The 26,106-nt window shown below is 45.0% G+C and overlaps 1 protein-coding gene and 1 pseudogene across 1 annotated transcript in view; both read right to left on the reverse strand.

The window, feature by feature from the left end:
* Window positions 1–805: 805 nt before the first annotated feature.
* GPC3 (glypican 3) overlaps window positions 806–26,106 on the reverse strand; it is a 441,034-nt gene continuing 415,733 nt past the window's right edge. The window contains exon 8 of the mRNA XM_025431385.3: window positions 806–1,334. Coding sequence (XP_025287170.1) covers window positions 1,165–1,334 — 170 coding nt within the window. The 3' untranslated portion in view covers window positions 806–1,164. The remainder of the gene's footprint in view (window positions 1,335–26,106) is intronic.
* Window positions 7,217–7,381, reverse strand: LOC118353805 (40S ribosomal protein S29-like; annotated as a pseudogene).

Raw genomic sequence — 26,106 nt, forward strand, 5'->3', positions numbered from 1 at the left:
TGATGTTGTGTAAAAACCAGATTTAAGTGAGAATACTGGCCTACAATTGAGAAAGAGTTGGTATTGAATGTCAGTGCCAAATCTTCCGCTCCGGGGGAACAGGGATCAAATCTGTCTTGTTTTCTACTGCCTCCAGCATCTGGTACAGTACCGGAGCGCAACAGGTACACAAAGTCTAGCTGTTGAGGAAACAAGTATCCAAGAAGCCCACCTGCAGCCCAGAGTGAACGCAGGGGCTTTCTACAGATCATGGCTTTCCTGATGCCCACCTTTGCAGCCTGACCCAGGGCAACCACTGGCCCTGCCGTGTGGCAGTACCTGGAGAAGGGTGACAGGTGACAAGCCTGAGACAGTAGCAGAGAAGCTTGGGGAGTTTTTCTTTGCACAATTACTATTTCTCCGGCCCATGTCTCTGGGCTGGCCGTGGTGGGGAGGAAGGATGGTAATTGCATGATGGTCCATGACCCACACGGAGGCTTTCTCTTTGGGCAAAGTGTTTGTGGCCAAGGGAAATTCTTAAGGAGAGATAGGGGAACTTTCTGAGATACCTTTGGTTCATAGGCAAGAATGCTGTAACTCAAGATTTCTATCTGGAGATTCTGCACTGGGAGTGTGTTGAGAGGGGTGGCTTTGACTGGGGTTGGGGCCAGGATTGATACCCCACCAATGGATGGGCAGGGAGGTAGGGTTGAAGGACCTCATTGACGCCTGATGGGATTTTTCCCATACTGACCAGGAAGCTAGGTGAGGGGGAAGAAAAGCACTGCATGGTCACCATAGACGAGGGCTTACAAAAAAGACCCAGTGCACTTTTATTTGAATATTTATTTTTTTTTCCAAAGAAATCCATGCAAAGGGAAAAAGACAAAGAGAGAGGGAAAGAGAAAGAGACATGGTAACCATGTTCTAGCAACCAAACATAGGAAAATAATTTGGCACAACTTGAGTTTTTTTTTCTTTGCAAAAAGACAATCTACACTACCACTATTTACCTTCCTCAAAGACACCATTGATTTTCGAAAACATAACACACGGTTAGTCTTCTACTTAATGGCTGGAGGAGGTATACAAGATAAAAAAATAGAAAAAAATAAGAAGGTGGCTCCTTTATAGAGGAAGGCCACAGGGTGCTGACGGGCAGCACGGCAGCTGCACACTGGGAAGTCAGTGCGCCAGGAAGAAAAAGCACGCCACGGAGACTGCCAAGCTGGTAAGGGCCTTCAGGGGGGAATGGCCATTCCCGAGGTTGTGAGAGGCTGCTATCTCATTGTCCTTCTGGTTCACGTGCTGCTTGCTTCCAGGAGCATCATCCACATCCAGATCATAAGCCAGTTCTGCCAAAAGAAAAGGAGACTTTGAAATTCACGAGTACCAACGGCACCAGCGTCCACCTGTCGTGGCTCCTGCACTGGTCCAGACCGCTGGGACGCCCCAGGGTTCTTTGAAAGGCAGGCCACTAGGAGATGAGAAGGAGCCAGGGCTGTAGGGGTGGGGGGTCCCACCAGCGGAAGGAGATGGCCAGAGGGGCTCCTTCCCGAGGTCACACCCACAGGGAGAGCTGGCTGCTCCCTCATCCCCTTTGACTCCACCCACACCCAGGGTGCAGGTGGGGAGCTCTGCAACAACCCCCCCCCCCAAGGTGGTGCTTGAAGGTCACTTTCACCAGATCTCGCTGGTATTAAAATGTAAGGTGCTGGGTGGGTGACTCTGTGTGTGCTTCTGTCTGTATGTGAGTCAGTGGGGTGGGCGATGCTGTAGGGGGTACCCCCAGTGTGCCATTCCTCCAGATTTTCTCCTGGAGACGTCGTTTGAATCAGAGTCGAGGGTAGGATAGTTTGCCATTGAAAGTTGTTTTATTTCTCCCAAATATTTCTTCTATGATCTATGTCATCTTTTCATCCCCTCCCCCACCCTGCCCTTACACACACACACACACACACACACACACACACACACCAACATCGATCTAATGCATAGGATTTAAACTGATCCCAAGCCAAAACCAAGGAGAGGCTGTGCGGGGTGAGGGCTTTCCTTCATTGATCACCCACCATTTATGAGATACGGTTATGATTCTGAAAAGAAATTGGGGTGTTGGCGCTGCCCTTGAACATCTCTCAGAAGGCAAATCTGAGTAGATAGCAATTTGTCAGGAAATTCAAGACGGTCAGCCCTGGCATGGAGGTCAGCCTCCTTCAGCTTTGTTTTTCCAGATTTAGAACTTGGATCGACTCCCTTGGCTTTTCTAGACTCAGTCGCCAATGTTTCTATTTCAATAGCTTGGGAAGGTGATGTGATGTGAGTGCCCTCACCAGCCAACTGTCTTGCGGCCAGCGGAGCCGGAAAGATCCCTTGGAGACACTGAGATACAAAGCAACAGGCATAGAGGAATGACTGGGATTCTATAGAGGGAAGGAAGGAAGGGGAAGGAAGGGCTCCTCTTACAAGGGATGAAACACTCAGTAAGTCACAGGAAGAAAGTGTGAGGACCCAGCTGGCCAGGCTGCACACAGAGCAGGGCCCAGGACCAGGGCTACTCCAAGGCTGGCAATGCTTAGAGCAGGCAGCAAGGTCAAGGTGATCAAAACCAGGGGGATCACACAGATTGCAATGCTCCTTTTCCAAACGGGCTGCTGTAGTTTCTACTGCCCTCAGCAATGATGAGAAAACCAAAGTTACTGGGCCCTCACGGGAAAGACTGTAGGAAGCATAAGATGATATATCAAGGTTTCTTTATTTTTATTTTTTAAAAAGATTTTATTTATTTATTCATGAGAGACACAGAGACACAGAGAGAGGCAGAGACACAGGTAGAGGGAGAAGCCGGCTCCATGCACAGAGCCCGACGTGGGACTTGATCCCGGGTCTCCAGGACCACACCCTGGGCCGAAGGCAGAGGCTAAACCACTGAGCCACCCCGGCTGCCCTCAAGGTTTCTTTAAATAATTGCACGTTTTCTATGTCTTAGTTTACTAATAACATTTCTTAATGCATGACAGCTCATACCCTTTGCCTTTGTATCTGATGGGGATTAAGGTTTTTCCTCTTCATTTGAAGATATATTTTGCTGAATCCTTTGTCATATTAAATACAGATAATGTTTCTATTTTGTGATTAACTATAATTAGTTTTCATTGCTGTACAAAGAAATCATGTTTTTACTTTTTAAAAAATATTTTATTTATTTATTCATGAGAGACACACAGAGAGAGAGGCAGAGACACAGGCAGAGGGAGAAGCAGGCTCCACGCAGGGAGCCTGATGTGGGACTCGATCCCAGGACTCCAGGGTCATCCCCTGAGCTGAAGGCAGATTCCTAACCACTGAGTCACCGAGGTGTCCAATTTCTTCACTTTTAATGTCTATGAATCTGACTACATTTTGCTTTTCTAAAGCTGAGAAATTTTTTCTCCCAGAGTGCCAAGAAGAATTCAAATCAAATTTTTCCAGAGAACCCTCTTACCCAGGAAAAAGTGACTTGGCCAACTATAATTTGGATTTCCTCTCCCCTAAAAATAAATACATGCAAAGCAAATTAAAAGAAGACAAGAACAAACAGCAGCGGTCTATTTGGAAGTCAGACCTCTTTCTCTGAAAGGTGAACTATGCAGAGGACACAAGAGAAGGCCGAGGTCAGCACAGGCACAGGTCACGATCGGATTTCACTCAAGTTGAGAACACATATGGCTCTAGCTGTTGAAACCCCAGCCTTGAGTCTCAAGGCAACTTCTCTACTTAAATGCACAGGAGTATTTTTAGGATTGACCTGAATGAGTGAACTCTTAGCTTTGCTTTCAGATTCCTTTTCCGGATATTCCCCTTGCCCAACCTCAAGATGAAACAATATCTATTCATGTTACCACTCAGCCCCTGTGCTATTTATCTTGCTCCTCAAATAATCCGCAAACACTGGACAGTTTCATGTACTAGAGCAGTTGTGGTAAATTTAGCAGATGCTAAGCCCAGAAGTTTCAAATCTTTTTTGCCACCAAAGACCTCTTTTGTTATTTCTATCTCTTGGACCCTATGTTTGGAAACTATAAGAACGACAAGTTACTGAGTCCTCATTGTGGGCCAGGCACTGTGCTAAGCTCTTTATATACATTATTTCATTTAATTTAACTTTCTTAATAATGTTGCAAGGTAGGCATTACAATTCCCATTTTACTGATGAGGAAGCTCCAACCCAGGTTCCTTTTAGGCCCATATTTGCACAGCTGGTAAGTGACAGAGGAGCTATTTGAATGCATGTCTGACTCTGAACCTCGCTTGAAGCTATACTGTCTCTTTAACAACTTTGTCTATCAAATACACTGTAGTGATTGAGTAGTGATGGACTTTTTTCTTGAAAGACAAAAACCCACCTTGATCAGTAAAATATATACTGCCAAAGAGAACTCAAGAGCACGAGAAAACACTTTCAGTGTTTCCACATGAAAGTGATCACATACTTGACTGAGTAGCCTTATTAAGCTTTGTGAAAGTCTGAAAAGAGCTCTGAGTTTGGGGACCAAGAATGGAAATTATGTCCTTTCCATTTCCTGGAAGAAATCAGCAATGATGGCCAAGGCTATTCGATACCCCAAACACAAAGCTGGCCCGAGTTTTCTACCTGCAGAGGGCCCCCAGAAATACTCAGAATAATACCTTCCTGTGCTCTCAAAGCTGGGACCAACGGTTTCCTGAGGCTCCTCCACTTAAGAGCAGCAACCCTATGGCTGGGCTTCTTTGGTATACATCGATGGGAATCCCAGCAAAGACACACTCTGGGCCTGTGCCACCATCATGGAGATTAGAGACAAAGGGGACAGCTTAGCCTGACAATGAAGCATTACAAGATACACAGGACATAGGGTTTTGGTCAAAGATAAATGTGGATATTCCTGGACAGGGGAAATACAACCCAGTTTAATTCAACAAATTAATGGTAGCCTACAATGTCCCAAGCATTGAACTGGAAGGCTGGAGAAAGACTTAGTGCCTGTCTTCAGGAATCCCACACTCTGGCAAGGAAAACAGACCAATAGATACTCGGCAGAATGGAGTAAGGGTCAGATAAAGGCATGAGCCAAACACCATGGGGAGAGAAAAATTCTAAACAGAAGGCTCTGGGAAGACTTCTCAGAACAACTGGGATATAATCTACACCATGGGGGGGGGAGGGACCATAGCAGAGCTGAATGAGATGGTCATTCATTTCACGTAGAGGGTTCAGCTTGAGCAAAATCATCAATATCAGAGGGCATGATCAGTAGGAGCAAGTAGCTTCTATGATGGCAGGGGACATAGGGTATATACTATTGTTGTTGTGTTTGTGTGTGTAGTTGTATGGTGGGTGGTAAAAGGTAAGGCAGGAAGGACAAGTTAAGGCCAAGTCATGGTGCATTGGGAATGCTAAGACTTTACTGTGTGGGCAACAGGGAGCCATTGGAGGTTTTTTTTTGTTTTTTTTTTTTTAGTTTTTATTTATTTATGATAGTCACACAGAGAGAGAGAGAGAGGCAGAGACATAGGCAGAGGGAGAAGCAGGCTCCATGCACCGGGAGCCCGACGTGGGATTCGATCCCGGGTCTCCAGGATCGCGCCCTGGGCCAAAGGCAGGCGCTAAACCGCTGCGCCACCCAGGGATCCCCCATTGGAGGTTTTATTTTTATATTTTTTAAAGATTTATTTATTTATTTATGATAGACACACACACACACACACACACAGAGAGAGAGAGAGAGAGAGAGAGAGAGGCAGAGACACAGGAGGAGGGAGAAGCAGGCTCCATGCCAGGAGCCCGACGTGGGACTCGATCCTGAGACCCCAGGATCGCGCCCTGGGCCAAAGGCAGGCGCCAAACCACTGAGCCACCCAGGGATCCCCCATTGGAGGTTTTAAAGTAAGAAACTCACACAATCTGACTGGTGTTTTTTAGAGAGATCATTGTTAACAGTTTGGAGGGCAGCCCTAAGTGGGAGAGACTTATCAGACATCTTGTCTTAGAAAAAAGCAAGAAGCCTGTGGGAACAGTATCTGGGGATCAGCCAGTAACAAATATAAATTTTTTTTAAAAAACCTACAAAGGAGCTAAATCTACACCAAATCAAAACCTTCTCATTTTGCTACAAACCAGATCTATTATGGGAATCATCCTAAACCATTCTCTTCTAAATCATTCATATTTTTATGTTTATCAGTGATTTTCCAGAATGTATCTCTGCTGTATTAGGTATATACTGTAAAATACACATAAATTGTTTCTGCCTTGCAGTTGATTGTCAGTGAGAGCCTTTTAGACCAGCAAAGAGATTTTCTTTCTTCTTAAAAATATTTTTATTTACTTATTCATGAGAGACACACAGAGAGAGGCAGAGACATAGGCAGAGGAAGAAACAAGCTCCTCACAGGGAGCCTGATGTGGGACTTGATCCCAGGACCTCGGGATCACGCCTTGAGCAGAAGGTAGAAGCTCAACCACTGAGCCACCCAGGCATTCCAGCAAGGAGATTTTCTTTTCTTTTCTTTTTTTCTTTCTTTTTCTTTTCCTTTCTTTTCTGTTTTTTTTTTAGCAAGGAGATTTTCATGTGAAATCCAAAAATCAGTTTCAATTTGTTTTTTTTTTTAAGATTTTATTTATTTATTCATGAGAGACAGAGAGAGACAGAGACACAGGCAGAGGGAGAAGCAGGCTCCATGCAGGGAGCCCGACGTGGGACTTGATCCCGAGTCTCCAGGATCACGCCCTAGGTTGAAGGCAGGCGCTAAACCGCTGAGCCACCTGAGCTGCCCTCAGTTTCTATTTGTAATCAGTTTGCCTATACCCAGAGGGTAGACACAACAATCTGTACTAATTATACACTCAGTTCTGACTCTCATTTTCCCTCCTTAGTGCTGCAGATCAGATACTCTCTCTTTTTTACTATTTATTTTTTTCACATAAGAATACTCATTTTTTATTTTAAAGATTTTATTTATTTATTTATTTGAGAGAGAGAGAGAGAAAGGGGAAGAGGGGGAGGGGCAGAGAAGGAGAAGCAGCCCCCTCCCAGCAGGGAGCCTGATGTGGGGCTTGATCCCAGTACTCCGGGATCATGACCTGAGCCAAAGGCAGATGCTTAACTAACTGAGCTACCCAGGTGCTCCTAGAACACTTAAAATTGAAGCATTTTTATTTTATGTACAATGAGTTGGCATTAAGGTAGGTATCTTGGAAGGATATCAAAGAGATTACTTAATTCAACTTAATGAAGCCCATTTCCTTTGCGTACACACACTGGTGGCACATATTGAGGCTGCATTTCTGGATCAGATCATGCCAGTTTGAGCAGGCATGGCACAAATAAGAACCCTGGCTGAATTTCCCCAGGTGGCTCTACCAGAGCAGCTGGTGGCCCATCTTGCTCTCTTGGATGCTATGAGGCAAAAAGGCTATTTTTTAAAAATTATGTAAACTCTACACCCACCAAGGGGCTCAAACTCACAACCCAGAGATCAAGATTCCATGCTCCATGACTGAGCTGGCTGGACACTCCTAGATAATCCCTTTAAAATAATCATCAGTCATCAAGGTCTGCACTTTGTGTTGAAAAGTTTTTCTGAGTTGGGCAAAGCACTCTGTGGGGAACCCTCCAGCCTTAGTTATTCAGAGTCACCCAGTGGAGTTCCCAGGGTAGGCTGTCCCACACTGAGAGTCTGGAGCCCTGGGCTCCAGGCCCAGCTCAGCCACTGTCAGACTATTTCACCTTGGCCAAGTCATTTCCCTCTACTCTGGACATCTGTCTCTCCATCTGCCCAAATCTGGGTATTGGACTGGATGAACCCTATGTGTCCTTCTAGTTTTATTTCTCGGAGATTCCCAGGCTCTCAGGGCCCAGTGAGGGAAAGTCTGCTGTGAGCCATAATCTTCCCTCTACTCACAGTAGCCAAGGGGCTATCCACAGCAGAACCTCCATAAGCAAGTAGGGGCAATCAGCTGCTTCTCCTGGGCTGTGAATTCTTCTGGTGATGGTCATCAGCCACCAAGTTCTGAATCCCCTTTCTTCTTGAGCTGATCTAGTCCAGGATAAGAGATGCTAGCAACAAATAAATCTGTGCTGGACTGTTGTGGTTGCCTTTAAATCTGGGCATGAGGGATCCCTGGGTGGCGCAGCGGTTTGGCGCCTGCCTTTGGCCCAGGGCGCGATCCTGGAGACCCTGGATCGAGTCCCACGTCGGGCTCCCGGTGCATGGAGCCTGCTTCTCCCTCTGCCTGTGTCTCTGCCTCTCTCTCTCTGTGACTATCATAAATAAATAAAAATTAAAAAAAAAATAAATCTGGGCATGATATCTTGCACTGAAGCCAGGGCACACAAAGCTTTGGGAGAGAAGTTACTGGATTCAGGGTGCGTCAAGCAGGCAGGTATGGACAACCAGAGAAGATGTGTCAGTCAGTGAGACAGGCCTGTGGGCCTTTCCAAAGCCACTGGGGTCTTTGGCACATAATAGGATGCAAATGTTTGCCCTCTGATGGCATGGGCATCCAGGAAAGCAGTGCACTGCAATAGGGGCCTTGCCCACTCCAGCAGGCAGAGCTCCCGGGACAGCCTGAAAGGAGAGCTGGTATCAAAATACCAGGGGAGAGAATGCTGCTGTTGAGCCAAGCATGGGGGTTTCTTCCTTGCTAAGCCTGCTCCAGCAGATGGCTTCAATCCGGCCCTAATATAGCAACCGAGCAATACCGCTATCTCTGTGTTTTGCGTTTGCTGTGTACAGTTGGCTCCCAAGACATGAATATGTGAAACCTTCAGTACATTGCTTGGCAGACCCCAGAGGCTGAAAGTGGGGAAATCTCTGGAGGAATCATGTGCATTGCACCACTGCTCACTCTGCTGCCCGTTCCCACAGACGCCCGGGGCGCTGCCGTTCACTTCGGAATCCCAAACAGATCTGGGTGGCCTTGCCCGCCCCGTCCACAACACCCTCCTCCTGCCACATCAACCTCCACTCCTTTGTGAACTTTCAGGTGTGAAATGACTACTTGGACTTGAAAGCAGAAGAAAGGGGCTTTCGCTAATGACCCTGGGGTCTCTGGGAGTCTATATTTTCTTCTTCATAGATCAGACAAGGGGAAGCTGGCACACTTGGGGCCTCTGGTTTCTAATTGGTCTGGTGGGACTCCTTTTAGAATGGGGCCATTTCACAATGTGCCTTCTTGACAAACAAGTGAGCTGTCGACTTTGCAGACTGTAAATTCTGGGAACTACCCAATGGCCTCTCCCAGAAGAGGGCTGGGCAATGAGATGCCCACTTCATTTCTTATAGCCAAGTCCAGCCACAAACACCCTCTGGGTTGTTGAAAAACTATGGTGGATTTCCCCATTAGGTGAGGTGTGGCCTCTCCTTATAGGTCCTCTGTTTTCAGGTTGGAGTATGTGTCTCTTCAGGTTATCCTGCAGTGGGTACATAAGGCCATGGTATGCTTTTTTCCCTAAAGATCTAGGGGAGAAAGCACACCATTTTATACTAAAACATCCAAGGCTGATGATGGGGTAGAAACGCACTATTTGCAAACTCATTTAAGACTTGATAAAATATTTCACATTTACTAGGACTTTCAGATTCTGTCTCAGATCCTCAGGAGCAGGTGTTCACTCTCACTCCTTACTGATGTGCAGGGTACTTCGGTAGGAAGGTCTTAAAAGCATTGGTAAGATCCTTGGGTCATCTGAGCTTGGTATACTACTCAAAGGTGGACACTCTGACTCACATGCTCCTAGTTACTGACTTAAGGGATGCTTTTCTATGACGATTTCCTTGTTGAGAGGAGAACATCACAAGAACTGCCCTTACCAGGAACTCAGACTGCTTAGTTTACTAATACAAAATGGTGTGGCGCCTGGGTGGCTTGGTCAGTCAAAAGTCTGACTTCAGCTCAGATCATGATCTTGGGTTGGTGGGATTGAGCCCTGTAGCGAGTCTGTTTCTTCCTCTCCCTCTGTCCCTCCCCCTCCTTGTGTGCACACATACTTTCTCTCTCTCTCTCTCTCTCTCTCTCTCTCACTGAAATAAATAAATCTTTTTTTAAAAAAAGAAAACTAATACAAAATGGTTTCCAGGGGATTCGATCATGACTAATGCTTCACTGCTACATTCAGCCATTTAGAAAGGAACAAGCAAAAATATCACTTGATCCCTTTGGAAATTAAATCATTTTACTATAGAATCTTATTGTAACATGGGCCACTACTATACTTATTTAGGTACATCATGAGTCAAGTCATGTTCCCAGAAACAGAACAACTGTGTCCTAGAAACCCTGACAGCATGAGAGGGTGGTGTGGGTGCTGGCCCTCCTCCACCAGCCCCAGAATTATCACCACCTTCCACACAAGTGTCTCGACTACTACTCTCATGTCTACAGATCCTTCTCACCCAAGGCTGCTTGACAGCTTCATAGGAATCACACCTCATCATAGCCTTCACTTCCCACAGAAAAAAATTACCTCATCCCGTGGGACAGAGAGAAGATTGAGATGAGAACAGGCTTAGAGAAGACGAGGAAAGAGAACATGGTAGAGAGGGGAGGGCTAGCATGGTCCAGTGTCTATGGAGAGGTCAGGCAAAGTAAGGAACTGAGAAGCAGCTATTGAAAGGGTCAACCAGATGGTTATAGGAGATTGTTGAGAGAGGTTCAGTAGGGCAGTTGGGTGAAAAAACAGACAGTATTGAGTTGAGGAGAAAGCAGGAACTGATATGGGTTCATTGAGTCCTGATCAGCCTTTGGAGAAGCTTGATAGTGAGTGAAACGAAGCACTGTCACCCTGACTGTTCCCCACAATGCCTAATAAGTATGTACAACCTCATCTCCTCAGTGTGCCAACTCAGGACGGCCTTTGGAAATGCTGTTTTCTTGTTATTCTTGATACACTGACAACCTGTACTAGACACTCAGATACTTGTATACCAATGTTGATGGCAGATTATTCACAATGGCCAAAGGGTTGAAGCAACCCAAGTGTTCACCAATGGATGAATGGAAAAACAAAATGTGGTACATTTATGTAATGGGATATTATTCAGCCATAGAAAGGAACATGGTACTGATGCATGCCACAGTTTGCATAAAACTTGAAAACATGATGCTGGGTGAAAGAAGCGAGACACAAAATACCACATAGTATATGACTCCATTATATGAAATACGTAGAATAGGCAAATTGTGGAAATAGTGGTCATGGTTGCATAACATTTTGAATGTATTTAACGTCACCAAATTGAACACTTAATGGTTTATTTTTTTAAAGATTTTATTTATTTATTCATGAGAGACACAGAGAGAGTCAGAGACATAGGCAGAGGGAGAAGCAGGCTCCCTGTGGGGAGCCTGATGCGGGACTCGATCTCAGGACCCCGGGATCACGACCTGAGCCAAAAGCAGATGCTCAACCACTGAGCCACCCAGGTGCCCCCACTTAACAGTTTAGATGGCAGGTTTTACATAATATATATTTTAGTACAATGAAAAAAAAAAAACTAGGGATCCCTGGGTGGCGCAGTGGTTTGGCGCCTGCCTTTGGCCCAGGGCGCGGTCTTGGAGACCCGGGATCAAATCCCATGTCAGGCTCCCGGTGCATGGAGCTTGCTTCTCCCTCTGCCTGTGTCTCTGCCTCTCTCTCTCTGTATGACTATCATAAATTTAAAAAAAAAATTTAAAAAATTAAGAAAAAAAAAACTATAGAATCCAAAAGATAATGGAATCTGGGGCACATTCCAGTTCCAAAAGGGACTGTACTCTACTCTAGACTTTGCAGAGGGGTGTGTGAGCATACCCCATACCAAAGTATCCACCCCCCAAAAAAAGAAAGTATCCACCTCCAAATGGCACTCCTTTAGTGCTTTTCAAGTCAAGTTGTCCAAAAGAATTAAAATGAATGGATATTTAGACACTACCCTATAATGGCAGATGTGGGTCCTCAATGGGGAATGGCAGAAGAGGGCATTTTTTTCAAATTTATTTATTCATGAAGGACACATAGAGAAAGAGGCAGAGACACAGGTAGGAGGAGAAGCAGGCTCTATGCAGGGAGCCCGATGTGGGACTCGATACCGGGACTCCAGGATCATGCCCTGGGCTGAAGGCGGCGCTAAACCGCTGCGCCACCCAGAGATCCCCTAGAGGGCAGTTTTTGTTAATGATTTTCTTTGGAGGCTAAATATTTTAAGAGAAATGTTTATACAGTCTCAGGAAACAACATTTATTTTTGTGGCTCACAGATATGATGCTAAATTGAAACCACAGTTAAAAAAATCAATTGAAGGATACACTCTGTCTTCATTACTTTAATAGAAATTTAATGGTTTAGATCCACAGAGCTCTATTTATAATATAAATTTCAGGCATGATGCCACTACAGAGGGGTGCATCACAGGGCTTCAAGGATATAGAAGGAAAACACAAAAGGTCACTTATCGTAGCCAAACCCAATTGCTGGAGAGGTGTCAGCAAAGCGAGGGAGGGGCCTTATAGTCCCTTAGAGCCCCAGCTCCAAGATGTTCAGTGAAAAGCACTGTGACAGCATTTGGGGCAAAGCTTTAGATACACTTGGATGGGAAAACCCAAAGTTTGGTCATCTTCCATTTTTTTAAAAGATTTTATTTATTTGATAGAGACTGAGAGCACAAGTAGGGGGAGGCATAGGGAGAGGGAGAAAGCAGGCCCCCTATGGAGCAGGGAGCCAGATGTGGGCCTCAATCCCAGGACCCCAGGATCATGACTTGAGCTGAAGGCAGGCGCTTAACTGATTGATCCTCCCAGGAAGATCAGTCATCTTCAATTTCTTTTTTTTTTTCTTTTTTTCTTTTTTTTTTATTTATTTATGATAGGCACACAGTGAGAGAGAGAGAGGCAGAGACACAGGCAGAGGGAGAAGCAGGCTCCATGCACCGGGAGCCCGACGTGGGACTCGATCCCGGGTCTCCAGGATCGCGCCCTGGGCCAAAGGCAGGCGCCAAACCGCTGCGCCACCCAGGGATCCCTCATCTTCAATTTCTAAGAAACTATGGTGAACCTTACCAACAAACACACCTGAGAATTAAAATGTTTGCAATGTCCTGGCAATGCCCACAGCAAAGAAAATTATTAGTAGTACAATAGTCAGTAGGTCAAAATGGCTCAAGTCCCTGAAAACACTCGGCCTGGCCATGAGAACACTGCAGGCCAGGGATCAACAGCAGGCAGGTGTCCTCATAAATGAAAGATGAAAAAAGCCTCCTTAAGTTGCTCCATCTGAATTTCTTCCTTAAGAACTCTTCAGTTGTGAAATGCCTCTGTCATCATCAATGGGATTTAGGGACTTGAGATTACTTTCCCTTCAATTTACTTGGAAGAACACACTGTCATCCTGGCTCTATCCTCCTACCTTCCCATCTTTGGATCTGGAATGTCAGGAAGTCCCCATGTTCTCACGTTCACCCAGGCACTTGTGACCATCTTTCTCTCTTTCCTTCAGCTCTGCTCCCTTCCCCAACACCCTGTAGTCCTCAGCATCCCAGCTCAATGAGATACCCACTCCTCTCCAGGAAGCAGGACTGTCCTATTATGTGGCAGCAGAAACAAGATCATGCTGTCTTTCTAAATCACAGGTTGAATCACATCTGTCTCTTCCTCAAAATCCTTTGATGGTTCCCTACTGGTTGTGGAATCAAGTCCTATTTCCTTAGCAGAGCATTCAGAAGCTTCTCCTCATATTGTCTTGCTTTCTAGTTTCCACCGCTCATACATTTCTCCAAGTACCAGATACTGTAGTCATACCATTCCGTTCATTATTGGCTGGAGAAGGCAAGTTCTTTGAAGTTCCCGTGTCTTCTTCCATGCTGTTCCCTCAGCCTGGGATGGTCTCTCTCTCTCTCTCTCTGGTCTCAACTTCTATGATACCTCTTCCAGGAAGCCTTCCCATCTCATTCCAGCCCCATTTTTTTAAAAAAAAGATTTTATTTATTTATTCATGAGAGACACATGGGGAGAGAGAGAGAGACAGAGACACAGGCAGAGGGAGAAACAGGCTCCACGCAGGAAGCCTGATGTGGGACTCGATCCCGGGACTCCAGAATCATGCCCCAGGCTGAAGGCAGGCACCAAACCGCTGAGCCACCCAGGGATCCCTACCAGCCTAAATTAATCACTTCCCTCTCTGGCTCTTCATTGGATTGTACTTCTAGTATAGCATTCATTAATACAAATCAAAACCACAATGAGATACCACCTTAGACCAGTGAGAATGGCGAAAATTAACAAGACAGGAAACAACAAAGGTTGGAGAGGATGTGGAGAAAGGGGAACCCTCTTGCCCTGTTGGTGGGAATGTGAACTGGTGCAGCCACTCTGGAAAACTGTGTGGAGGTTCCTCAAAGAGTTAAAAATAGATCTGCCCTACGACCCAGCAATTGCACTGCTGGGGATTTACCCCAAAGATACAGATGCAGTGAAATGCCGGGACACCTGCACCCCGATGTTTCTAGCAGCAATGTTCACAATAGCCAAACTGTGGAAGGAGCCTCTGTGTCCATCGAAAGATGAATGGATAAAGAAGATGTGGTTTATGTATACAATGGAATATTACTCAGCCATTAGAAACGACAAATACCCACCATTTGCTTCAAAGTGGATGGACCTGGAGGGTATTATGCTGAGTGAAAAAAGTCAATCGGAGGGAGGACAAACATTATATGGTCTCATTCATTTGGGGAATGTAAAAAATAGTGAAAGGGACTTTGGGGAAAGGAAAGAAAATGAGTGAAAATATCAGCGAGGGTGACAAAACATGAGAGACTCCTAATTCTGGGAAACGAACAAGGGGTAGTGGATGGGGAGGTGGGCAGGGAGATGGGGCAACTGGGTGATGGGCACTGAGGGGGCACTTGATGGGATGAGCGCTGGGTGTTATGCTATATGTTGGCAAATTGAACTCCAATAAAAAAATCTGAATTTGCTAAAAAAAAAAATAGTATAGCATTCATTTCAATCTGTCTCATAGGAGCGTTCCTGTCCTCAGCTAACTATGAGCTCCATCCACGTGAGAAATGAGTCCTATTCCTCTCCGGGGCTGCCACACAGTACCTGGCTAGCATGGACGCTTACAAACATGCTTGTTGACTGAACAAACACATCCTCCTCAGTCTACTGAGAGTGTACAGCTGCAGGGCTACTTCCTTAGCAGATACCCTTCCCGAAGAGTCTCTCCTCATGACCCGATGGTTTCTCTGGGAGCAAGAGTCCCACAAAGCTATGATGAAGACAAGACAAAGGCAGGGCCAGCGCCTGGGTGGCCCTGGAAGCAAATGGCAGCGCCTGATCCCTGCCCTCTAAACTCGAGGCCCTTCTGACAACAGCCAGTTCTCATCAGCCCCAGCATCGGTTCCCTGTGCTCAGCGTGGATGGCATCTACAAAGATTATTTTCTCACTCCCTTTTGTTGCCTGGAACTTGATGCCTCGCTATGTAAGCAGCTGACACATGCATGGCATTCCACGGGCCATGCCGGGCAGGAAAACAGGTTTTCTGGTGAGCAGGTTCCATTTATTTCTTACTCGGAAACTTCGCGATTGGGTTCCCATACCTTTGACCCGTGCCTCTGGCCTGCGATCCACCCTCCCCGGGTCATGCCCTGCCCTTTACTTCACCACCACCAGCTCCCAGCTCCAAGCCCACGGGGCTGCTGGTGATTGAGATTTGGGCACCTGGCCATGTGACATCAAAATACAGCTTCGTTAATGAAGTCCCTTGCCCAGGTGCAACAGGACAAAGCCATGGGCCTTTAGTTCCCGCTCTGACACTGGCCAGCACCAGCTCCCCTAGGGTCGGGTGGCTGCCAGGAAAATGCAGTTATGAGCTGGCATGCGAATAAATACAATGCCTTAACCTAAAAGTTCTGTGTTTTCATTCTTTCCCCCTTTCCACTTCTCTATTCACTCCTTTTTTCTCTTGCCATTGCTCTTTAAACTCATTTCCTGTATCCAATTATCCTCCCCTCTGCTGTCTAGTCCGCACTCTACTAAGCATTCTCTCCTGTCTCCACTGTGATGTTTTCCATATCCGTAGGCAAGGGGCAAGGCTGGAATCCTCTGATGGATTTTGAATCTAAGGATGCTTTTCCATCTCTTCCCACTTTGATTTGAACCTCTCACCAGGGTTCTATTTGTTTTAGAAGTGGTTCTAGCAGTCCCTTCCTCAATCTTCCGTTCTCATACAGATTGCCATTCTGCATCATTTCCCCTGATCCTGCCTGATTCTGCCCTCAGCCCTGCACCCGGTCATCTCCCCTCTGTAATTTCCTTTCTCTCTCTATCTCAGATTCTTCTCACTCCATAGCCATGCGATTTTATTTTTATTTGACTTTAAGTCATCCCTACACCCAATGTGGGGCTTGATGACCCCAAGATCAAGAGTCACAGGCTCCATTGGCTGAGCCAGCTGGGCACCGCACCAAGCCAGTTTAGTTACTGCTATTTCGTGGCCTTGTCTTTCTCTTAAGGGGAAAAATATTTGGACTTAAATAAAGAACTTTCTAATAATTAGTGCAATCTGAAAACTGCACAGGCTACCCCTAAACAGTGAGCTCTACCTCTGGAGATGGTCCTGGAGACTTCGGACAGCCATTTGGTGGAGCTACTGGTAAAGGGGGTCAAACATAGAATGAGAGTGAAGGTAAATAGCATCTGATGACCCTTCCAACCCTAAGATTCTAGGTTTTCATTTAGGTCCTTAGAGGTCTCATGGCAGGGATAAAGGGTAAAGGGACAGGGTTAAAGTGACCTTTGCATTCCTCCCTTTAACACAGATACTATGTGGAGAGGAATCTAAAGAGACTGCTTTGGAGGTTCTCTCAAAGAAAGGGATGGTGTCTTTTGGAGACCACGACTTGCTTAGAGAGGAAGGCTTTAAGTTTGCCAAGGAAGGGCAGCCTGGGTGGCTCAGCAGTTTAGGGCACCTGTCTTTGACCCAGGTTGTGATCCTGGAGATCCGGGATTGAGTCCCATGTCGGGCTCCCTGCATGGGGCCTGCTTCTCTCTCTGCTTGTGTCTCTACCTCTTTCTCTGCATCTCTCTGTGTTCCTCATGGATAAATAAATAAAATCTAAAAAAAAAAAGTTTGCCAAGGAATTATCAGCCAACACATCATTTTAAGGGATTAACTACTGACCTGCCTAAAATGGGGAAAGAGAACCACATTGTCTGTCCAGCCTATGAGTGTAGGGCCTAAGTCTCAGAAATGATGCAACTATTTATCAGGCAGCATGAAATATGCATATAAGAGGACACTGCTTGGGCAGCCCTGGTGGCTCAGCGGTTTAGCGCCATCTTCAGCCCAGGGCCTGATCCTGAAGACCCTGGATCAAGTCCCATGTCGGGCTCCCTGCATGGAGCCTGCTTCTCCCTCTGCCTGTGTCTCTCCCTCTGCCTCTCTCTCTCTGTCTCTCATGAATAAATAAATAAAATCTTTAAAAAAAAGAGGACACTGCCTACACAGAAGATGGAGCAATGAATTCAGGAATTGTTTACTTTGAATTTCCCCCCTACCAATATTCAACAATTAGTGATTTGCAGGTGGTAGCCATCTTGCTCAACACAGCCACACAATCCACACAAGCCACTCAAGATCCATATGAAGAAAAAAAGAGGCATCAGATGGAGGAAATCCATTTGGGGAACATGATTAGGGCATGAGTTGGAAGGCCCCAAGTGGAAGGCAACTGAGGAAAAAAAGCTGGATGATCCTCATACAAATAGCTCTGTGGGCATTAGAACAAAGTAGGCAAGTCCAGAGGGAGGACAGGAAAGGTACATGGATGCCAAGTGATCCCACAGCTATAAAGATGTAAAAAGGAAAAGGGAAAATTGTACTACAAAGAGTGGCATTCAGATCACTAAGGAGAAGTAGAAAAAGCAGCGGGAAGATATCAAAGCAAAATAAAAAGAAGATGCCACTAGCAAGAAATGAGTACTTTAATTAAGTAGAGTCAAGGGCGGCCCCGGTGGTTCCTTATAATGAAGAAGGGGCAGGAATTTTCGGTGTTGTCTTTACCTATCTACGGAATACATCAAAGGTGCCCATTAAACAAGACAAATGCACCACATTATTATAATGGCCAAGTGACACGAAGAAGGAAAATGTCTGAGAAGGACAAGGTGTCATGCTATAAGCATAGCAGTGGCATCTTCAGGATGGGGATTAAGGAAGGCCCTTGTCCCCATGAGCACAAGGGGAGGGTGTTGAATCACTCAATTGGACACCTGAAGCTCCTCTTACACTGGCTGTTCACCACACTGGAAGTAAAATAAAGACTTAAACAAAAAAAAGAGGAGAAAATAGGTGATGGTATGTCCAAGCAAACGGGCCTTGCATGGCCAATAGAGAAGCCATGTTTAAACACATCAAAATGCAACCACCACTACCAACAAAAGATGGAAACTGGGGCCTTAGAGCCTGGCACCCTAATCTTCTGGAAACCTCTGCTGAAAAAAATATGGAAAATATTTTGGAATGGAATGGAAACCCAGCAGCTCCTCTGCCATTATCCGAAGGAAAACAGAGATGAAGGTGGTAATCTTCGTTGCTTGGTGAAAAGCAAATCAAACACTAAGTAGTTTCTGCTATGGCAAGACAGTGGGAGAGAATCAGGATGTGGCATCCGTAATCTCATGTGATTCCTGTCATTTTATTTCATGGGGGCTTTACCAGCCAATGAGGAAGAAGAGATTAGACGGGGAAAGTTCCTCTGGAGTCACAGCCTGCCCCAAACTAAATTCAGATGCATTGTTTTCGTTTTTGTTACATTTTTACCTTTTCAACAGCTTTATTGAGGTATGATTTAAATACCATACAGCACCCATTTCAAGTAAATTTCCAGGATACAATTCAGTGATTTTCAGTGAATGTTAAGGAGGTATGCAACCATCATCATAATTCAATTTCTGAGCATTTTCATCAGCCCAATACCCAATAAGATCCTTCACGTAAACCCTCAAGGTCTAAATCTTCAATGGAATCTTTTTCCTCTGAGCTCTCTTGGAGCATCCCATACTGCTGGCCACTCTCCGTTTTGAAGTTTGGCCTCCCTGTATTTTCTGACACCACTCCCTGAAGTCCCTCCTGTACCTCTGGAACCATCCTCAGATTTCTCTGAGAATCCCTGAAGCTGTTTTTCTTTATAGATGGGTGTGCTCTCATCTCTTCCTTGGCCCTCCACTATTCTCACTTTATGAGTCTTCTTGAATGTTCTCTTCAGTGCCCCGGTTTTAGCTATCCTCGAGGATTCCCAAATATCTCTCTTGCTCAGACATCTCCCTGGAGATCTAACTGCTCCCTGGCCATTTCTACCTGGATGGCTCTCAGGCAACTCAGATCCAACAAGCCACAAACAATGCAGCATTTCTAGTCCTTTAAGTGCCCCTCATCCTGTCCACCCCCTTCCCATCCCCTGACCCCTTCCCTGCCTGGTTTGGTGATTGCCTTTTACTGGCCATCCAGTTGCCCAAGCCTGAAACTTGCAGGACTCCCTAGATTCCTCCTCCTTTTTCTCCCTCTGGGTCTAATTAATGATCACATCCGGTAAAGTCTGTGTCCTTGCTATTTTGTGAATTCCTCTTCTTTCCATTGGGACTGCTTAGATTATGCTCTCATTATCTCTCACCTGGACTAGCAGCCTCCCTGTTTTGTCCTCATGCAAACTATCCTCTGCACAGTTGATAGGGTCCTTTTATTTTGTTAATTTTTAAACTACTCAACACATGAATGCATTCTTGAAGCTAAAGGTTCAAACAACACCTGAGTATATACAGCAACAAAGAAAGCCTCCTCTTTCCACTTTTCCCCCTTCCACAACTCCCCAGGGGTAATTACTGGTAAATAAAGAAAATACTGGTACTTTCGATGCATATGCATATGCTACAATCTCTCCAAAATCTTTGTACATGGAGAACGGTCCCATTCTTTTAATCACTGCAAGAAATTTCATAGTATGAATATCACCATTAGCTATTTCCCCACCGAGAGCACTGCTTTTGCTCCTTACTCCTTCCTGGCCCAAACAATGCTGCAGTGAACATTCTCCAACACACACTTTTGGATACTTGGCGTATTTCTCCAAGGTTTATTCCTAGGATAAAACTGGCCTGTAGGAATGGAGGTTGCCTGGGAGCTAGCTTGTAGGGCAGTAGGACAGAAGAAGGTGAGGAATACTGGCTGGAGAAGATTTGAGAGAAAGGAGATGAATGTATTTTTTTTGTTAAAAAGATGACGTAGAGGCTCTCAAGACATAGGATGGTATTAGGAAATCTTTAGGGAAAAATCATCTTAGAATGTTATCACCTTAATGAAATAGCTATTTTAAAAAACCAATTCATTTAAAACAAACTATGCCTTTCTAAGCTATGCCAAATCTGGCTGGGCACACGTGTCATAAAGACAAGCTGGCAGTCCAGTGGCCCACTGCTGAATGTGAATTGGCAATAGAGCATACTCATGAAAGCCAGTATTACACTAAACTACAGACCTTGGATTATGGGGCAAATCCTAGCACATAAACTTCACTATGGTCCTTGTTGTACCCATTTTACTGTTGTTTTTCATTTTTATTTTCACAATTTTAGGGGAGGTGGTGGTGAGAAAATTTCTCAGAGCAGAGAATCCTAATCAGTAAGCACTGGAAAACAAGTCTTTTGAGGGAGTGCTAAAGTTAATGTCTAGTGACATTTGATTCACTTCCAAAAGTGGTCCCGAGATCCAGTTGGCCAAGAACTGTCAATGTCGGCAATAAGCTCATTGCTCAGCCGGCAGGTCCACAACCACATTGGCAACAAAGCAACAACACAAAGGGGAAATTGAGCAAACTGTAATTAGGTATGCAATGCCACCAGAGAAAGCAATTTGTGAATGGGATTAGAACGATTAAAGATGCATTCTCCTTTATCGAATATTAGTCGGAAAGACTATCCACTGGAAAAAAGACAGTCTCTTCAATAAATGGTGCTGGGAAAATTGGACATCCACATGCAGAAGAATGAAACTAGACCACTCTCTTTCACCATACACAAAGATAAACTCAAAATGGATGAAAGATCTAAATGTGAGACAAGAGTCCATCAAAATCCTAGAGGAGAACACAGGCAACACCCTTTTTGAACTTGGCCACAGCAGCTTCTTGCAAGATACATCCATGAAGGCAAGGGAAACAAAAGCAAAAATGAATTATTGGGACTTCATCAAGATAAAAAGCTTCTGCACAGCAAAAGAAACAATCAACAAAACTAAAAGACAACCTACAGAATGGGAGAAGATATTTGCAAATGACCTATCAGATAAAGGGCTAATATCCAAGATCTATAAAGAACTTATTGGGAAGCCCTGGTGGCTCAGTGGTTTAGCGCCGCCTTCAGCCCGGGGTGTGGTCCTGGAGACCTGGGATCCAGTCTCACATCAGGCTCTCTGCATGGAGCCTGCTTCTCCCTCTGCCTGTGTCTCTGCCTCTCTCTCCTTCTGTGTCTCTCATGCATAAATAAATAAAAAGTCTTTAAAAAAATAAATAAAAAAAGAACTTATTAAACTCAACAGCAAAGAAAAAAACAATCCAATCATGAAATGGGCAAAAGACATGAACAGAAATCTCACAGAGGAAGACATACACATGGCCAACAAGCACTTGAGAAAATGCTCCGCATCACTGGCCATCAGGGAAATACAAATCAAAACCACAATGAGGGTGATCCCTGGGTGGCTCAGCGGTTCTGGAGTCCCAGGATCCAGTCCCCCATCGGGCTCCTACATGGAGCCTGCTTTTCCCTCTGCCTGTGTCTCTGCTTCTCTATCTCTCTATGTCTATCATGAATAAATAAATAACATCTTAAAAAAAAACCACAATGAGATACCACCTCACACCAGTGAGAATGGTGAAAATTAACAAGACAGGAAACAACAAAGGTTGGAAAGGATGTGGAGAAAGGGGAACCATCTTGCCCTGTTGGTGGGAATGTGAACTGGTGCAGCCACTCCAGAAAACTGTGTGGAGGTTCCTCAAAGAGTTAAAAATAGACCTGCCCTACGACCCAGCAACTGCATTGCTGGGGATTTACCCCAAAGATACAGATGCAGTGAAACGCCGGGACACCTGCACCCCAATGTTTATAGCAGCAATGTCCACAGTAGCCAAACTGTGGAAGGAGCCTCGGTGTCCACTGAAAGATGAATGGATAAAGAAGATGTGGTCTATGTATACAATGGAATATTACTCAGCCATCAGAAACAACAAATACCCACCATTTGCTTCAAAGTGGATGGACCTGGAGGGTATTATGCTGAGTGAAATAAGTCAATCGGAGAAGTAATTATATGGTCTCATTCATTTGGGGAATATAAAAATTAGTGAAAGAGAATAAAGGGAAAGGAGAGAAAATGAGTGAAAATATCAGAGAGGGTGACAAAACATGAGAGACTCCTAACTCTGGGAAATTGACAAGGGGTAATGGAAAGGGAGGTGGGGGGGTTGGGGTGACTGGGTGATGGGCACTGAAGGAGGCACTTGGTGGGATGAGCACTGGGTGTTATGCTAAATGCCAGAAAATTGAGTCCTAATAAAAAATATTTTTTAAAATAAAAAACCTACTATGTTACATGAAAATCAATATTTGGTTTATGCAATAAAATTTATGATTCTAAAATATTAGAAAAAGGGCTGACTTACAGTATGAACTTTATTTTTTCTCAAAGGCAATTATTTACCTTGTTTGTGTTTTTTACAAACATGGATTTTTTCCTATCTTCATTAGTATTACCTGTATTGCCCAATTTAGTTCAATATTGAATTTTTGTATTGTTTCTTATTCATTTCTTCAAGATATTAAATTCAATAAATTATTTTTAAAAAGAGGCATTCTCCTTAAATAGACATTGTTTTCTTCAATTCATTTGTTCTGATCAGGTCTCCCTGCGTCCTGGAGAAATTTCATTGTCTGTTCCATTTATCTGCTGAGAGATGAGAGGAAGTACATAGAGTTGCTCCCAAATGGATTTCCTCCCAAATGGAAGAAGTATTAACAGAGGTGCCATTAGAGACAGATTACAGCTTGGGTCACCTCGGGGGGGGGAATCTGAAGCCCCCTTTTTGACTAACAACAAGGTAAATTAATCCTTGAATCTTTCTCCTTAGCAGTGGGCCTGAGACCAGTTTAGGAGGCCCCCTTTCAACGTGATTTTTGTTGGTTTCACCTTTATGGAAGGGAAGGGTTCAAACGGATCCAATTCTGGCTCCTCATCTTTGTAACCACTATCCGAGTCCTTTCTAAGACAGTTTGGTTTATTTATTTATTTATGTTTTAAGATTTTATTTGTTTAATAGAGAGAGAAAGAGCACGAGTGGGGAGGCAGAGGCAGAGGGAGACAGAGAAGCAGACTCCCCACTGAGCAAGGAGCCGAATGGGATGGGGGCTCCAGATCAGGACCTGAGCTGAAGGCAGGTGCTTAACCTTCTGAGCCCCCCAGGCACCCCTAAAACAGTTTGGTTTAAATGTGTTTTCATGAATAACCGCTTGAAGCGGATGTGTGGCCACAGTGGCCACAGTGGCCGCCACAGGGGAATGGGAGGGTTTGTGTTAAGTCTGCTTGGGTCAATGTCAGGCATTAATGAAACGCTTGGGGCTTGGGGAGTGCTACTAAATTTTATTGGTGTACTGGGCACCAGACAGGCCAGCGGAGACAGGAGAAGATGCGGAGCCTGCCCTCTAAGAGCTCTCTGTGCTGTTGGGAGGATGGAATGGTTGTAGAAAAAACCTTGTATGCAGGATGCCTGGGTGGCTCAGTTGGTGAAGCATCTGCCTTTGGCTCAGGTCATGATCGGGGGTTCTGGGATTGAGTCCCATGCTGAGCAGGGAGCCTGCTTCTCCCTCCCTCTGCCTCTGCCTCCCCACTCATGCTCTCTCTCTCTAATAAATAAAATCTTAAAAAAACCCTGGTATCCAAGTTAGAATGGGATGAGCGAGGAATACCCCAGGAGAGGCACAAACCAAGCGCTGTGGCAACTTGGAGTGAGGGGGAGAGCGTGTTGAAAGTCATGAGAGGGGGGCCTTTGGGGAGGCCTGATCCACAGCCCTTTGCTGCTCAGCCTGTAAGCGGAGAACACTGTTATCACTACTAGGGTCCTACCGCTTCTCAAGCGAACAAAGATGTATAATGTGACTTCCACATATTCACGTGCTCAAAAGCATGGCATGTTTGCTGTCCTAGACCTTTCTCTGAAGAAATGTTGCCGTGGAACCCAAGTAGATCTCTCATGCTTTCCCACTACCTCTTTATGTCCACCCTTCCACGCTCCAGCCATCTGTCTGTGTCTCCTGCCTTTATTGTTTGGTGACCCGAAGTGTTCAGGGAAGGATCCTGAGCTTTGGTCCTCGTCTCTGGCTGGCGGGGAGTACAAGTCAGTAACTTGGGGCCTGAGGGGCAGAGGGCATTGGGTGCAGGCCATGCCCCCTTACCTGCAGGGTCACCGTCCCAGTGCTGGGGTGACTGCCAACACCCGCCTGGTTGGTGTTCGGTGCATCTGAGTACAGACGTGGCAAGGTGCAGCTGCTCTTCAAATGAAACCCTAAATCCTTTCAAACACTCGGCAATCTTTCTCCTTTCTCAGCTTGCTAGGCTCTGAAGGTTTCCCTATGTACATTTTTCCAGCATGATGTGAGATGCCAGTTAGTTGGGTGAGATTTAGGAGAATGTCTTTTAAATGTGGACTCCTTTAAAACGGAGTTCCTTTTCCTTGGGGGTTTTTGCCATTAACTATCTGTCAGTTTATTTGCACATTTTATGAACGGCAGGGTGAATGTATTCCCACTTAAAAAAAGACAGACAAACTTCGATGGGTTACTTGGCCAGTCCCGAGAATTGAAATGAACACAGTCAAGAGCCAGACAGAGATAGTCAAAGAGGTCAGATGCCATGAGATAAGAAAGTGACAAATCCTATGTTTTGGATTCTCATTCCTGCTTAAAGAAAGATAAAAGAATTTACTTTGACAATGCCGGACAGGTCTGACTGAGGAAGAAAAGACACATACTCCTTCCCAAAGAGTTTTTGACTGAGGGACACTACGGTGCTAGCCATGATCACCTTTCAACTCCCCCACTCTCCCATCGCCTATTTTAAAATCCACTCACCTTGGGTGAGAAACATGTCCAGTCCTGGTACTGTAGTTATGGGAAGGTTTCATCTAGTAGCTTGGTAAACAGAGGCTATCAGCTTGAATTACTGAAATTAGCAAGGCTAATGCCATGTCACTATTCAAAACTGTGCCAATTTGGAATTTCTTAATGGCCTCAGGAGAGGGAGTCTTTCTACATCCTACAATCTCTCTCCATTCTTACCTAAATTCCTTCTCATAGATGTTATGAATGGCCTGTTTTGTAGCCAACACAAACTTTGTCCAGTAAAATAATGTAAGGAACTCAGAATGAAAAGAGATTAGCCGTTCCTGGCTCCTGTGATTTTAAGGCAGAAATAACTTTGGCTTCTACTGATTCATAGACAAAGCTTGAAATGCAAAGCATGCTCAACTCTAGATTCAGCATGAAAAGGACCTTAAAATATGCCCAAGTGCAAGTAATGGACTTATTAAAGGGAAGAAAAGAGCTACTTTCACACACTCCCAAGCTCTTTCGTTTTGTTATATCAGTAATCTTGCTTAAGAATTTCATTCTATTTACATTTCTTCTCCCTTGAAATATCCTCGGGACTCATATGGCATCAAATATTGAAGCTTGTAAGACATTAATTTCTTTATGTTAATTAAGGGGAAGGCATGCAAAGTGGACCAGGGCTAGAACTCGGAGCCCCTCCGACGATTTCAATAGGAATTAAAAATCAGTTCTGTGGTTTTAATTGAACACCTAATCATTTATCATCACAGACATTTGAGCAAGCCAAGTTCAAGTATCTTCTTTGGACTATTTTTGGCAGTGTTCCAGAACAAGTGCATTTCCCATTAGGGAGTTCAGTTTATATTTGATGACAGGACTCATATGGCATCAAACACTGAAGCCTGTTAAGACCTTAGTGTGGAAGGCTTTCAAGCCACAGTACAGACAGCACAGAGCTCTAAAATATACA

This window comes from Canis lupus, chromosome X (genome assembly GCF_003254725.2).
Source record: "Canis lupus dingo isolate Sandy chromosome X, ASM325472v2, whole genome shotgun sequence".
In the NCBI taxonomy this organism is placed as follows: Eukaryota; Metazoa; Chordata; class Mammalia; order Carnivora; family Canidae; genus Canis; species Canis lupus.